This window comes from Dama dama, chromosome X (assembly GCF_033118175.1).
Source record: "Dama dama isolate Ldn47 chromosome X, ASM3311817v1, whole genome shotgun sequence".
NCBI classification, from domain to species: Eukaryota; Metazoa; Chordata; class Mammalia; order Artiodactyla; family Cervidae; genus Dama; species Dama dama.
The window spans coordinates 11074578-11087811 of NC_083714.1; the positions used below are offsets into that span (position 1 = coordinate 11074578).

Sequence of the window (13234 nt, forward strand, 5' to 3'; positions counted from 1 at the left end):
ATATTCCTTTACCTGTTGGGTATTTCTTTGCCTTTTCATCTTGTTTAGATTGCTGTGTCTGGAGTGGGCTTTCTGTGTTCTGGAGGTCTGTGGTTCCTTTTTATTGTGGAGGATTTACCCAGTGGGTGGGGTTAGACGATTGGCTTCTCAAGGTTTCCTGGTTAGGGAAGCTTGCGTCAGTGTTCTGCTGCGTGGAACTTGATTTCTTCTCTTTGGAGAGCAATGGAGTGCCCAGTAATGAGTTTTGAGATGGGTCTATGTGTTAGGTGTGACCTTGGGCAGCCTGTATGTTGATGTTCAGGGCTATGTTTCTCCGTTGCTGGAGAATTTGAGTGGTATGTCTTGCTCTAAAACTTATTGGCTCTTGGGTGGTGGTTGGTTTCAGTGTAGGTATGGAGGCTTTTGGACAGTCACTTATTACTTAAAGTTCCATGTAGTCAGGAGTTTTCTGGTGTTCTCAGGTTTTGGGCTTAAGTCTCCTGCCTCTGGATTTCAGTTTTATTCTTCCTGTAGTCTCAGGACTTCTCCAACTATACAGCACTGATAAGAAAACTTCTAGGTTAATGGCGAAAAGATTCTCCCCCATTAGGGACACCCAGAGAGGTTCACAGAGTTACATGAAGAAGAGGAGAGGGAGGAGGGAGATAGAGATGAGCAGGAGGAGAAAAAAGGGGGACTCAAGAGGAGAGAGACAGATCTACGCAGCTGTCTGTTCCCAGGGTGTTCTCCGTAGCCCAGTCACCTACAAAGATTCACAGAATTGGATTGGGAAGAGAAGGGGAAAGGAGGAAATAGAGGTGTTCTGAGGTAGAAAACAGAGAGTCAAGATTGGGAGAGAATATTCTTCGGTTTAAAAATAGGGCTTCTCTTCTTTTTTTCATTTTGTAAGGTTATAGTGTATTGAAAATGAAAATTAAGGAGTAGTAGAGGAGTACTAGAGGACTTTAAAAGAAATAAGAGAAAAAGAAAAATAGAAAATAGAAGAGAAAAAGGAAAGAAAAAAAAGAAGAAAAAAGAAAAAAAAAAGAAAGAAAGAAAAAAAAATTTTTCCCCCTAATTAAAAAAAATCGTAAAAATCTATGGAAATGAAAGTTAAGGAGTAATGGGGGAGTAATAGGGGATTTTAAAGGAAAATAAAAGAGAAAAAATAAAAAAGAAAAAATTAAAGAAAAAAAAAAGAGAGAGAGAAAAGTAAAATTATATCTAGGAGTTTCTCTGGAGCTGTTGCGGTCAGTGTGGGTTTGGCTCAGTTTCAGATAGCTCCTCGTTCCAGCTTACAGTTCTCGATATCTACAGGCCCCTTCCGGTGTAGTCGGTGTTTTCTAGAGGGATTTTAATCTGTTGCTCCAGTCCCTTCTGAAGCGGTTCCCTTTGTTTATTTGGCTTCTGTTTGCAGGTCTCTTCAGAGCCTCATTTCCGCCCTGACACAGGCGGGCGGAAGTGGACTCTTATTCAGGTAGCTAGTTCCGTCGCTCTGCGGGGAGGGGCTGGCGCTGCAGGGAGGGGCTGGCGCTGAGGGGAGGGGCTGGCACTGCAGGGAGGGGCTGGCGCCGGGGGACGGGCTTGCGCTGCGGGGACGGGCAGGCGCTGCCGGGAGGGGCTGACGCTGCTTTCTCCGTCTGCGCTGCTCAGGCTCCCGGCTGTTCTATATGGAGCGCGCCCCGCGCTGCGCGAGGTTCCAGCCCTCGGGTGTTCCACAAAAGCGCGGAACGTAAAGCTGCGCCTGCTCTCTGTGCCTTCCCCGTCAGAGCGGTCCACGCAGCCAAGGGCTTGGTGGGCGCACCCTACCCTGGTGTGGCGCGCCCACTCCCTTCCACGAACCCAGTTTCAGTTTCCTCTGGCGCCAGTCGGGTGCGTGCGCCTTCTGCCCTCCGCGTCCCCAGCCCCAGTCCCCGCCCGCGCCGGTCGGGTGCCTGCGCCCTGTGTCTCGCCGCGACCTTCCCCTCCCCCCTGCCTCCTGCCTCCGGTGGGGCTGGGCCGGTCCGCAGCCTGCGAGCTCTTCTCTGGATTTTCTCTGTCTCTTTGTTCTGCGAACGGCTGGCAGTGTGTTCGGCCGGTTAATTTACTCTCTCTCTTTTGGTCTCCCACAGTTCAAGTTGGCAACTCACAGAAGCTCCCTCCGATTGTCCTCAGGGCACTCAGGCCCGGACCCTACCCCAAGCAATGCCGCCTAAGACTCCCTTCCCAGGACGGACCTCCGTCCTTAGCTCTTTTGTCTCACTTTTTATCTTTTATATTTTGTCCTACCTCCTTTTGAAGACAATGGGCTGCTTTTCTGGGCGCCTGATGACCTCAGCTAGCGATCAGAAGTTGTTTTGCAAAGTTTGCTCTGCGTTCAGTTATTCTTTTGATGAATTTGTAGGAGAGAAAGTGGTCTCCCTGTCCTACTCCTCCGCCATCTTGGCTCCTCCCCCAGAGTCTTTTTCAATGAGTCGGTTCTTCACATCAGGTGGCCAAAGTATTGGAGCTTCAGCTTCAGCATCAGTCCTTCCAATGAATATTCAGGGTTGATTTCCTTTAGAATTGACTGATTTCCTTTAGGATGGACTGGTTGGATCTCCTTGCTGTTCAAGGGACTCTCAAGAGTCTTCTCCAATACCACAGTTCAAAAGCATCAATTCTTTGGCCCTCAGCTTTCTTTAGGGTCCAACTCTGATATCCATACATGACTACTGGAAAAACTACAGCTTTGTTAGTAAAGTAATGTCTCTGCTTTATAATATGATGTCTAGGTTTGTCAAAGCTTTTCTTCCAAGGAGCAAACGTCTTTTAATTTCACTGCAGTCACCATCTGCAGTGATTTTGGAGACCAAAAACGTAAAGTCTGTCCCTGTTTCCACTGTTTCCCCTTCTATTTGCCATGAAGTGATGAGACCAGATGCCATGACCTTAGTTTTTTGAATGCTGAGTTTTAAGCCAACTTTTTCACTCTCCTCTTTCACTTTATCAAGAGGCTTTCTTATCAAGAGGTTCCTTTTCACTTTATGCCATAAGGGTGGTGTCATCTGCATATCGTAAGTTATTGATATTTCTCCCTGCAATCTTGATTCCAGTTTGTGCTTCATCCAGTCTGGCATTTCACATGATGTACTCTGCATATAAGTTAAATAAGCAAGGTGACAATATACATCCTTAAAGTATTCCTTTCCCAAGTTGGAACCAGTCTGTTGTTCCATGTCTGGTTCTAACTGTTGCTTCTTGACCTGCATACAGATTTCTCAGGAGGCAGGTCAGGTGGTCTAGTATTCCCATCTCTTTAAGAATTTTCCACAATTTGTTGTGATCCACACAAAGGCTTTAGCATAGTCAGTGAAGCAGTAGATGTTCTTCTGGAACTCTCTTGCTTTTTCTGTGATCCGAGGGATGTTGGCAATTTGATCTCTGGTTCCTCTAATACAGCTTTAACATCTGGAAGTTCTTGGCTCACATACTATTGAAGCCTAGCTTGGAGAATTTTGAACATTACTTTGCTAGCATGTGAGATGAGTGCAATTTTTTGGTAGTTTGAACATTCTTGTGTGTGTATATATACGTATATATATAATATTTGAACATATTTATAAGTATTTATGTATAATGGACTTCTAGAATTAGATTTTCTAGATCTTCACAATTAAAATTTTAAAAGATATTGCCAATTGTCCTCTGAAAAGATTATACTTATTTATACATCCATCCAATGTATATGAGTGTCTATTTTCCATATCCTTGGAAACATACAATGTTATCAATCTTTACAATATTGACTTTCTGAAGGTTGTAGAAACATAACACATAGTGTGCAGATCTTGGTTTCTAAATACCACTTTTTTTTCCAATAAAAGGAACTAGGGAACCATGTAGAAATGGTTGATTCTAGTACTGGGGTAGGGAATATCTTACCTGGAAAGATAAGCCTGGAAAATCTTATAATGAAAGAAAATAAAGTAGGCAAAAAATGGAGACATCAAAATGATATAGAAGCTGCCAATGGCCAAGGCTGGAACAATTTGAACAACAAAACAATGACTGCATTAGGTTATAAGTAATAAAAAAACATCCATTAGTCTACACTGCTATAAGTAAATATGTGAATAAATGGGCGAGGAGGGTAATCTTCCTCATAGAATTTCAATTAATTCAAACAGATGAAGTAGAAGAAATAGAAAATCACCATTAGGTAAATATCACAGTAGTTAATTGTCACCATAAGAACCACTGATGAAAGCTAAACTTAGTGGACAAAAGTATGATGAGAAAAGAATGTTTGAATGGTCTCAATATATCTTCCTATAAGGTATTTATTAATTATAAAGAGGAAAATAGTAACTTTACTGTGAAGCATAGCAGACACTACCTTAACCAGGTGATCAAGGTTACATGTCACCAGTATTAAGACACATCAGCATCAGATATCTTCTGGTATGATGTACTAAAAAGGACATAACATCATTTCTGTGGTATCCTTACCAATTATACATAACATCAATCTAATAATGACAAAATATCAGAGAAACCCCAATTAGGGACATTCTACAGAATAACTGATCAATGAGAACTGTCACAGTTAGGAATAGATTAAGGATACACGATAACAAAGTGCAATGTGAGATCCTAGATCATTAAAGGACATTAGTAGGACAGATGGAAAAAATCAAATAAGGTCTGCACATTAGTTAATAGTACTGCATCAATATTATTTTCTTAGTTAACTTTTCTATGGTTATGTAAGATGTTAACATTGGGGGAACTAAGTGAAGGAAATATGGGAACTCTTACTATTTGACTTTTCTATAAACTGAAAAAGGCTTTTAAAAAAGAGCTAATTGCAAATTTCATGGCAGTCTAGTAGTTAGGATTCCATGCTTTCACAGTGGAGGGCCAGGTTCAATCCCTAGTTGGGGAACTAAGATCCCACAAGCCACATGGCATGGCCAAAACAACAACAAAAAACAAAAAAGAGAGCTAATTGTTCTAATTTGTATTAATACTCTGAACATTCTAAATTTTCTAAGTTTATCATTTATATTTGTTTCTCTATAAATTTTTTTTTGTTTACCCACTTTTTAATTGGATTACTGACTTTAGTATACTAAGAAAACTATATGATTTCTATATTGAAGAAATTAGCTTCTGGGTGTGGCAAATTATTTTCCAGTTTGTCCTTTGATTTTTTTTTTTTTTTTGGTGGGTTAGTGTGTATATGGGTATATAGATTTTTTAAATGATTTCTGCAGACCTGTAGGCAGAAAATAAGAAAAATAGTCAAGTGGCTTTAAGTTTTCAAAGTAATCCAAAGACCACAGAATAGGAATAATATTTTATGGAAATGAATTTAAGAAACTTTCTTTCCTCCATTAAAAGTTACATTTATTGAAACATTTACATACAATAAAATTCATCCTTTCTGGTGTACAATTCTAGGAGTTATCACAAATGCATACACTCATGTAATTATAATCAAGATACAGAAAATTTCCATTATTAAACAAATTCCTTGTGCTACCATTTTGTAATCAGTCTCTTATTTTTAACCTGTCATCCACTGACTCATTCTGTTCCCATAGTTTTGTCGTTTTCAGAATGTTATATAAATGGAATCTAACAGTAAGTAGCCTTTTGAGTTTGGCTCTTTTACTTAGCAAAATGCATTTGAACTTTATCCAAGCTGTTGCATGTATCATATAGCTCATCATAGTTTTTATTGCTGAGTAGGATTCCCTTGTATGGGTATACCACAGTTTATCTATGCACCAGTTGAGGGACATCCTCTGTTTTTATTTTCCTTTATTGTTAATGGTCTGTAGGTCTAGTAAAGGGCAGAGGTGAGATTTTATACAACAGGAAGAAGTTTCTTCTGAAAAGTCCACCTTAGAAGTATGCTCCTGGGTAACATGTGCAAAAGGTTATACCAGGATAACTTACTTCTTGTCCTTTAAACTATATTTAAAGTTGGAGTTAGTCCAAAGTGAGCAGTTTATCAAAGGAATAGATGTTTTTCCTGAGTATAGTTAGATGATATCCTCAGAGCAGGCCTGACAAATATTCTGGAATGCAAGTCACTGGCAGAGTATTAAATTTTTCTTTATTAAAAAACACTGAAAAAAGTAAAAATCAGCCCAAATCACACTTTAAAAATTTTATAAAGCAAAAGTTCCCTTTCAGTCTATCCAATCACATCTCTAAAAGGTTTACAATTTGGTATGTATATTTCCCAGGTTTTTCCTAAGTTTATTCAGAAATATCTATATATACATATATCATATGTATACAAGTGCTTTTGTATATTAAAAAAGTATTCACATATACATATATATTACTTTTTAACTTATTACAAAATCCTAGACACTATACAGATCAGAATGCATTAATAGATATATCCCCATTATTTTAATGGCTGTATAGTATTCCACTAAATGGATGCATCATAATTTATCCTTTCTCACACTGATGGACATTTAGTTTGTACCCACTATTTCAGTGTGTGTGACTTTATTAAAATATAACTTGGATATCATAAAATTCACTCATTTAAAGTATATAATTCATGGTTTGTACTATAATAACCAAGTTGTACAATTATCATCACAATCAATTTTAGAACATTTTCATCAAGTTCTAAAGAAACCTTATACACTTCAGCTATTGCCCCCAGCCCTAAGCAACCACTAATATGCTTTCTGTCACTATATATTTGGAATCATATAAAATACAGTCTTTTGGAATAGCAGCTGTCATTTAGCATGTTTTCAGTATCCTTCCACATTATAGCATATTTACCAGATATGTTCCCTCCTCTTCTACTTTTTGGAAGAATTTTTGAAGAATTTGTATTAATTCTTCTTCAATGTTTGTGAGAGTTAACCTGAGAATCCATATATGTTTATGCTTTTCTTTTTGGGTATTTAAAAAGTTTTAATTAGTCTCTTACTATAGGTATTTTCAGATTTTCTTTGTTCTCCCTTTCTCAACAATTGGTTTCAGTAATTTGTGTCTTTCTAGGAATGTGTTCATTACAAATAAGTTATCTAATTTATTGACATAAAATTGTTCATGATGTTCCTTCATAATTTTCTTTAAATTTCTATAAGATTTGTAGTAATGTTCCCTCCTTCATTTCTGATCCTAGCAATTTGAGTCTTTTTTCCCTGGCCAACCTAGTGAAAGGTTTTTCAATTTTGTTGGTCTTTACATAGAGCCAACTTCTGGTTTCATTAACTTTTTATTCTCTACGCCATTTACTTATCTAATCTTTCATATTTCCTTCCTTCTGCTTTTTCTAGTTAGTTTTCTTCTCTTTGTCCAGTGTCTTTTTTTTTTTCAATGATTTTTATTAGTTGGAGGCTAATTACTTCACAACATTGCAGTGGGTTTTGTCATACATTGACATGAATCAGCCATGGAGTTACATGTATTCCTCATCCCAATCCCCCCTCCCACCTCCCTCTCCACCCGATTCCTCTGGGTCTTCCCAGTGCACCAGGCCCGAGCACTTGTCTCATGCATCCCACCTGGGCTGGTGATCTGTTTCACTATAGAGTCTTAATGTACAAAGTGAGGTTATTGATATGTGATATTTCTTCTTTTTAATTACAGGCATTTACACTTATAAATTTTTCTCTAAGCATTGCTTTAGGTACGTCCCATAAGTTTTGGGATGTTGTATGTTCATTTTCACTCATCTCAAATTAACCTTGTAATTCCTTCTTTGACATATTGGTCATTTAAAAGTGTATCTAATTCCTATTTGTGTCTGCTGACTTTCTATTATTGATTTCTAACAGGAGTTTCATTCTATATGGTCAGAGAACATACTTTGCATAGTTTGATCCACTTTAATTTACCATGATTTGTTTCATGGTATGTGATATAGCTATGATTTTTCCAGTAGTCATGTATGGATGTGAGAGCTAGACCATAAAGAAGGCTGAGTGCTGAAGAACAGATGATTTCAAACTGTGGTGCTGGAGAAGACTCTTACGAGTCCCTTGGACTACAAGAAGATCAAATCAGTCAATTCTAAAGGAAATCAACCCTGAATATTCATTGGAAGAACTGATGCTGAAGCTGCAGCTCCAATACTTTGAAGAGCCAACTCATTTGAAAAGACCCTGATGTTGGGAAAGATTGAGGGCAGGAGGAGAAGTGAATAGAGGATGAGATGGTTGGATGGCATCACTGACTCAATGGACATGTATTTGAGCAAATTCTGGTAAATAGTGAAAGACAGGGATGCCTGGTGTGCTACAGTCCATGGAGTTGCAAAGAGTTGGGCAAGACTGAGTGACTGAACAACAACAACAACAACAAAATGTGGTATGGTCCATCCTGGAGATGTTTCATATGCATTTAAGAATAATGTGTGTTCTGCTCTTGTTAGGTGAAGGGTTCTATAAGTATCTTTAAGGTCTAGTTGATTTATAGCATTATTCAAGTCTTCTATTCCTTTGTTCATAATTCTGTCTAGTTCTTAATGAAAATGGGATACTCAATCCCCCACTTTTTGTTGTATACTTTTATGTTCATCCATTCATTTCAGTTTTAGATTCATGCATTTTGGTACTCTTGTTAGATGCATATGTGCTTATAATAGATGTCATTATCTACAGAAATTTTTTTTTGCTTTAAAGCTCATTTTAAATAGACTTTAGATAATAGTATAGCCACTCCAGCTTTCTTATAATTGCCATTTGCCTGATATTTCTATCCTTTAACCTTCAATCTGTATCTTTGAATCTAAAGTGTGACTACAATAAATAGCATAGAGGTAAGTCTTGTTTGTTTTTCCCATTTGATGATCTCTGCCTTTTGACTAGATTATTTAATCCATTCATACTTCTGTCTCAAGTTTTTATTTCCCCATTCCTCTTTTTACTTTCCTTTGCATTGGACATTTTCTAATAAGACATTTAAGTGTATTTAATATTTTTACTATATATTTTTAGCTATTTTGTTAGTGGTTGCTCTAGGGTTTATCATACACATCTTAACTGGATTCAGCTATATACTAACTAAATTCCAATGAGATATGAAAACCTTATTCTTATGTAAATCTATTTCTTTTCTCATTTTTTGTGATATTATTGTTAGTAGTGTTATCTCTACATGTTATAAACCCAGTAATATGTCATCATAATTATTACTTAATATAATTTTATGTCTTTTAAAGAAGCTGACAGAAGAAAGAGCAAGTATATTATTTACAGCTTTTTTATATTAACCTTCTTATTTCCTATTTCTTGTTTCCATCATTTGTTCCTAGGGATTTGAGTTACCACCTGGAGTCATTAATTCAGTACAGCTTTGTTTCTACCTTTGTCTTGCTATTGGTAAATATATTAGTTTTATATGTAATAGATCCAATAATGCAATTACATATATATTGCTTGATAAAATAGCTTTTAAAATCAATTAAGAAAGAAAAATATATTTTGACTATCTTTTATAATTACATAATTACCTTTACCAGTGCTAATTTTCTGTATGTGTAGATTCAAATTACTGTCTGAGGTCACCTGCTTTCTACCTGAAGAACTTCCTTTGATATTTCCTGCTAGTCAGGTCTGACAGCAACATATTCTCCCAGTTTTTGACTGTGTGGGAGTGTCTTTATTTCATCTTCATTTTTGAAAAACAGCATTATTGAATATGGAATCTATGTTGACAGTTCTTTTTCATTTCAACACTTTGAGTAAATTTTCCCACTGCCACCTCCTTTGTTTTTGATGAGAAGTCATCTGTTACTGAAGTTTCCTTGTAAATGATGCTTCATCTATCTCATTTTGCTTTCAAAAGTTTCGTCTTTGGGTTTTAGCATTCTTATTGTGGTGTGTTTGTGGGTTTCTTGTTTATCTTACTTGGGATTCATTGCGATCTCTTGGATGTGTAGATAATGTTTCTTATCAAATTTGGGGTGTTTACAGCCATTATTTATTGGAATATTTTTTTCTGCTCCTTTCTTTCTCTGATATTCCCATTACAAGTACATTAGAGTGCTTGATGGTTCTATGCTCTGTTATGTTTTCATTCTTTTTTCTTTCTGATCTTCATTCTGGATACAATCACATTTAATCATCACAACCCAATGAAGTAATATCACTATCCTCATTTTTATAGATAAAAAAATGAGGCTCAGATTTAATGACTTGCCAAAGTCACAGATTGGTTAAATATGGCTGTGAAGTTCAAACAGGTCTGATTCCAAAGTTTATACTACTTCCTCTATATCATGTCATTTTTCTATTCTCCAGCAACTATAAACAAACAACTGGGGGACTTGGGGCTGGCTGCCTCTCTTCTAGAAAGCTCTTTCTTTCTACCCTCCTTTGGTATTCTTTGCTAGTATGTTCCTCTTCTAAAATTCATATATTTAATCCCTAACATGTACTGACGATGATTCAATGCTTATTGCTTTGAATTCAATCATTATTAAATGATAGCTAGTGTAAATGATTGTGAGAACACTAATGTTTTGATCTAAATTCTTTCATTAGAAAAAATGAACAGATTTTTGAAGACACTGATAACTTAATAGGGAAGTGTGCATTAAATATTTGCTGACTAACCTATGAAAACTACCTACTGTTACTGCTGAAGGTCTAATTCAACAGCATTTGCTGATGTTTAGGCCCCTGGTCACTTATTTACTAGGTGAATAAAATTAGGGACAAGTGGGATCTAGATATAAATATTTCAACGTTTAATTAGTTTTTTAGTTTTATATATATATATAGGAGGCAGTCTTGGAAAGAATGTCATCTCTAGGGACAAATATATAAGACCTAATATAAATTACAATGATTTAAAAAATCCTTGGAAGTAATCTACTGTAATTTATCCTGAGAAAATGATACTTTTTATACACAGCCCTCTACACTCATTATATTGTCTATCCTAGATAATCTTTGATTATAGAAAATGTATTCTGCCAATTCTTTCCAAAAGCTAAAAGGGATTATCTTAATTTTGCTTTCTCTCCCTCAGTTTCTCTTCTTCAATTCCAAACAAACTGTTATCTATACAAAAACCCTAGATCCAAAATTCTGACGTAAAAAAGACCTCCTGGGACTCACAATTTTTGTATCTTCTAACTGCCACTGATTTCAGTAGTATTATCTGTAGTAGATGATATTAGAGAAGCAGCCTGGAGATCTGGCCATTGCTTTTTGTTCTTTCCAAATTCTATCACCAATATTTTCCCACGTAGCTTATATCCATTTACTAGACGCAATGCTTGCCATGCTATTTCTGTATCTAAAAGAGAAAAAAAAACATTAGTTTATGCATGGCTTAATAATTCAATTTTATTCCAAGTCTAGTTTATGTTGTTTTGCCTTGGAGTACAACGTAGGCTATAAGGCCATATAGTTATTTGAGTTTATTGTGTTTCCCACAATCCCAAATTTGTATAACTCAGCAAGATTAAACTAATGGCAAAGAATAATGATGATAGAATCTTAAAAAGGATGTTTGAGAGTGTCTCCTAATTCAAGGATATAGGTAAAAAAAAAAAACAAGGATACAGATGGTGTGCTAAAGAGGGCTAAGCCATATCTAATAATACACAAACCTGTATCTTAGATAACACATTATAGGTGCTAAAAGAATGAAATAATTTTCAAAATAGGAAACATAAAAGAAGTTATTATGGTACTGGGGACATTTTCCTATTAATACTTTTCCTTTTAATTAGAATGTGGTTGTCAGAGCTCTCATTTGGATAAGTTTAAGAATCCTTATAGGCATATGGAAGCTTGAGGTGTAAGAGTATATAGGGTATAGCAGGACGATTTAACTTATGGGTCTCAGAGTCTAGATGTGGGAAATTAGGAAGGAATGGACTTATTGCCCAGAGTCTGTCAAATCCTAAGTAGACAAGCAATGGTTTTAGATTGAACCAATTTACGTCTTATATGTATGCTCTACAAATTTTCAAATGTATTCATAACTAGTAAAACAGTTATTTAAAAGTACTTAGTGTATAAAGCCTTTTTACTATATATTTTTTCAACTAATGAATCATATTAGGTGGGGGTACATGAAATAATATTTTAAGTTTTAAAGGGTTCTTACACTTGAAAGACTGAAAATCACTAGAACTGAGGATCCAAAAACATTCAATGAGATAGGAAAGATGTACAATGCTGTATAAGAAGACTGCAGGGGAATTTGACATTGCTCATGTGTAAAAGCACTCACCTTTAAATACATTACTATGCAGTATATAAATTATGATAGTTTAGGGATAATAAAAGGCACAGTTCCTACCTAGCCTCCAACAAAAAAGAAAGACAGTCTGGTCTGTCAAAGAAACTGGAATTCCTATAGAGATACAACTTGTTTAATTACACTTTGTTTTATTATGCTTTGCAGATAATGTGTTTTTTTCCAAAATGAAGGGTTTTAGCAACCCTACACTGTTAGATGATAATATTTTTTACTAAGAATTTTTAAATTAAGGTATGTACATTGTTTTTTGGACAAAATGCTACTGCTCACTTAATATACTACAGTATAGTATAAACACAAGGCTTCCGAGGTGGCTCAGAGGTAAAGAATCTGCCTGCAGGAGACGCAGGAGACGTGGGTTTGATCCCTGCATTGGGAAGATCCCATGGAGGAGGAAATGGCAACCCATTTCAGTATTCTTGCCTGGAAAATTCCATGGAGAGAGCAGGCTGGTGGGCTACAGTCCATGGGGTCGCAAAGAGTCAGACACAACTGAGGAATAGTGCATGCACCCTTTCTCCCAGTCTATGGTGATAATCTGCATCTGATAGTGTAAATGTAACTTTTATATGTACTAGGACAACAAAAAATTCATGCAATTCACTTTATTGAGATAATTCACCTTATTACAGTGGTCTGGAATCTGCAGTATCCCTGAGACATGCCTGTATTATTCTTCCCTATGGTTTAGGATACTGAAGTCATGTATTAGGATGCAAACAACAGTTAAAAAATATATCACCCACTAGTTAATTATGAATTACTAATGAATTAGCATAATATAGCTTAATATCATAATAGCTTGCAATCTTACTTCTAAAGGAATAGGGCAAAAAAAAATAAAATAAAGGAATAGGGCATAATGCAACTATAAGTGTTCTGATAAGAATACCAATAATTAATGATTAATGTGATTATAACTTGGACTAGAAATATTACTTTCAACAAAGGGAAAGTAAATTTTGACACAGTGAGTAGGAAGTGCCAAGACTGGGTAAAAGAGAGGACAATGGTGTAAGGTGGTAGA

At 36.2% G+C, this 13234-nt stretch overlaps 1 protein-coding gene across 5 annotated transcripts in view; it reads right to left on the reverse strand.

Annotated features, from left to right (window-relative positions):
- Positions 1 to 5336: 5336 nt before the first annotated feature.
- Positions 5337 to 13234, reverse strand: part of RBM41 (RNA binding motif protein 41) — a 77492-nt gene continuing 69594 nt past the window's right edge. For 4 of the 5 annotated variants that reach the window (XM_061137035.1, XM_061137033.1, XM_061137034.1 and 1 more), the window contains one exon: positions 7082 to 11232. In XM_061137035.1, the coding sequence (XP_060993018.1) occupies positions 11066 to 11232 (167 nt within the window). In that variant the 3' untranslated portion in view covers positions 7082 to 11065. Of the gene's footprint in view, positions 6078 to 7081; positions 11233 to 13234 lie in introns of those variants that run through there. The other variant, XM_061137032.1, reaches the window with a different exon arrangement.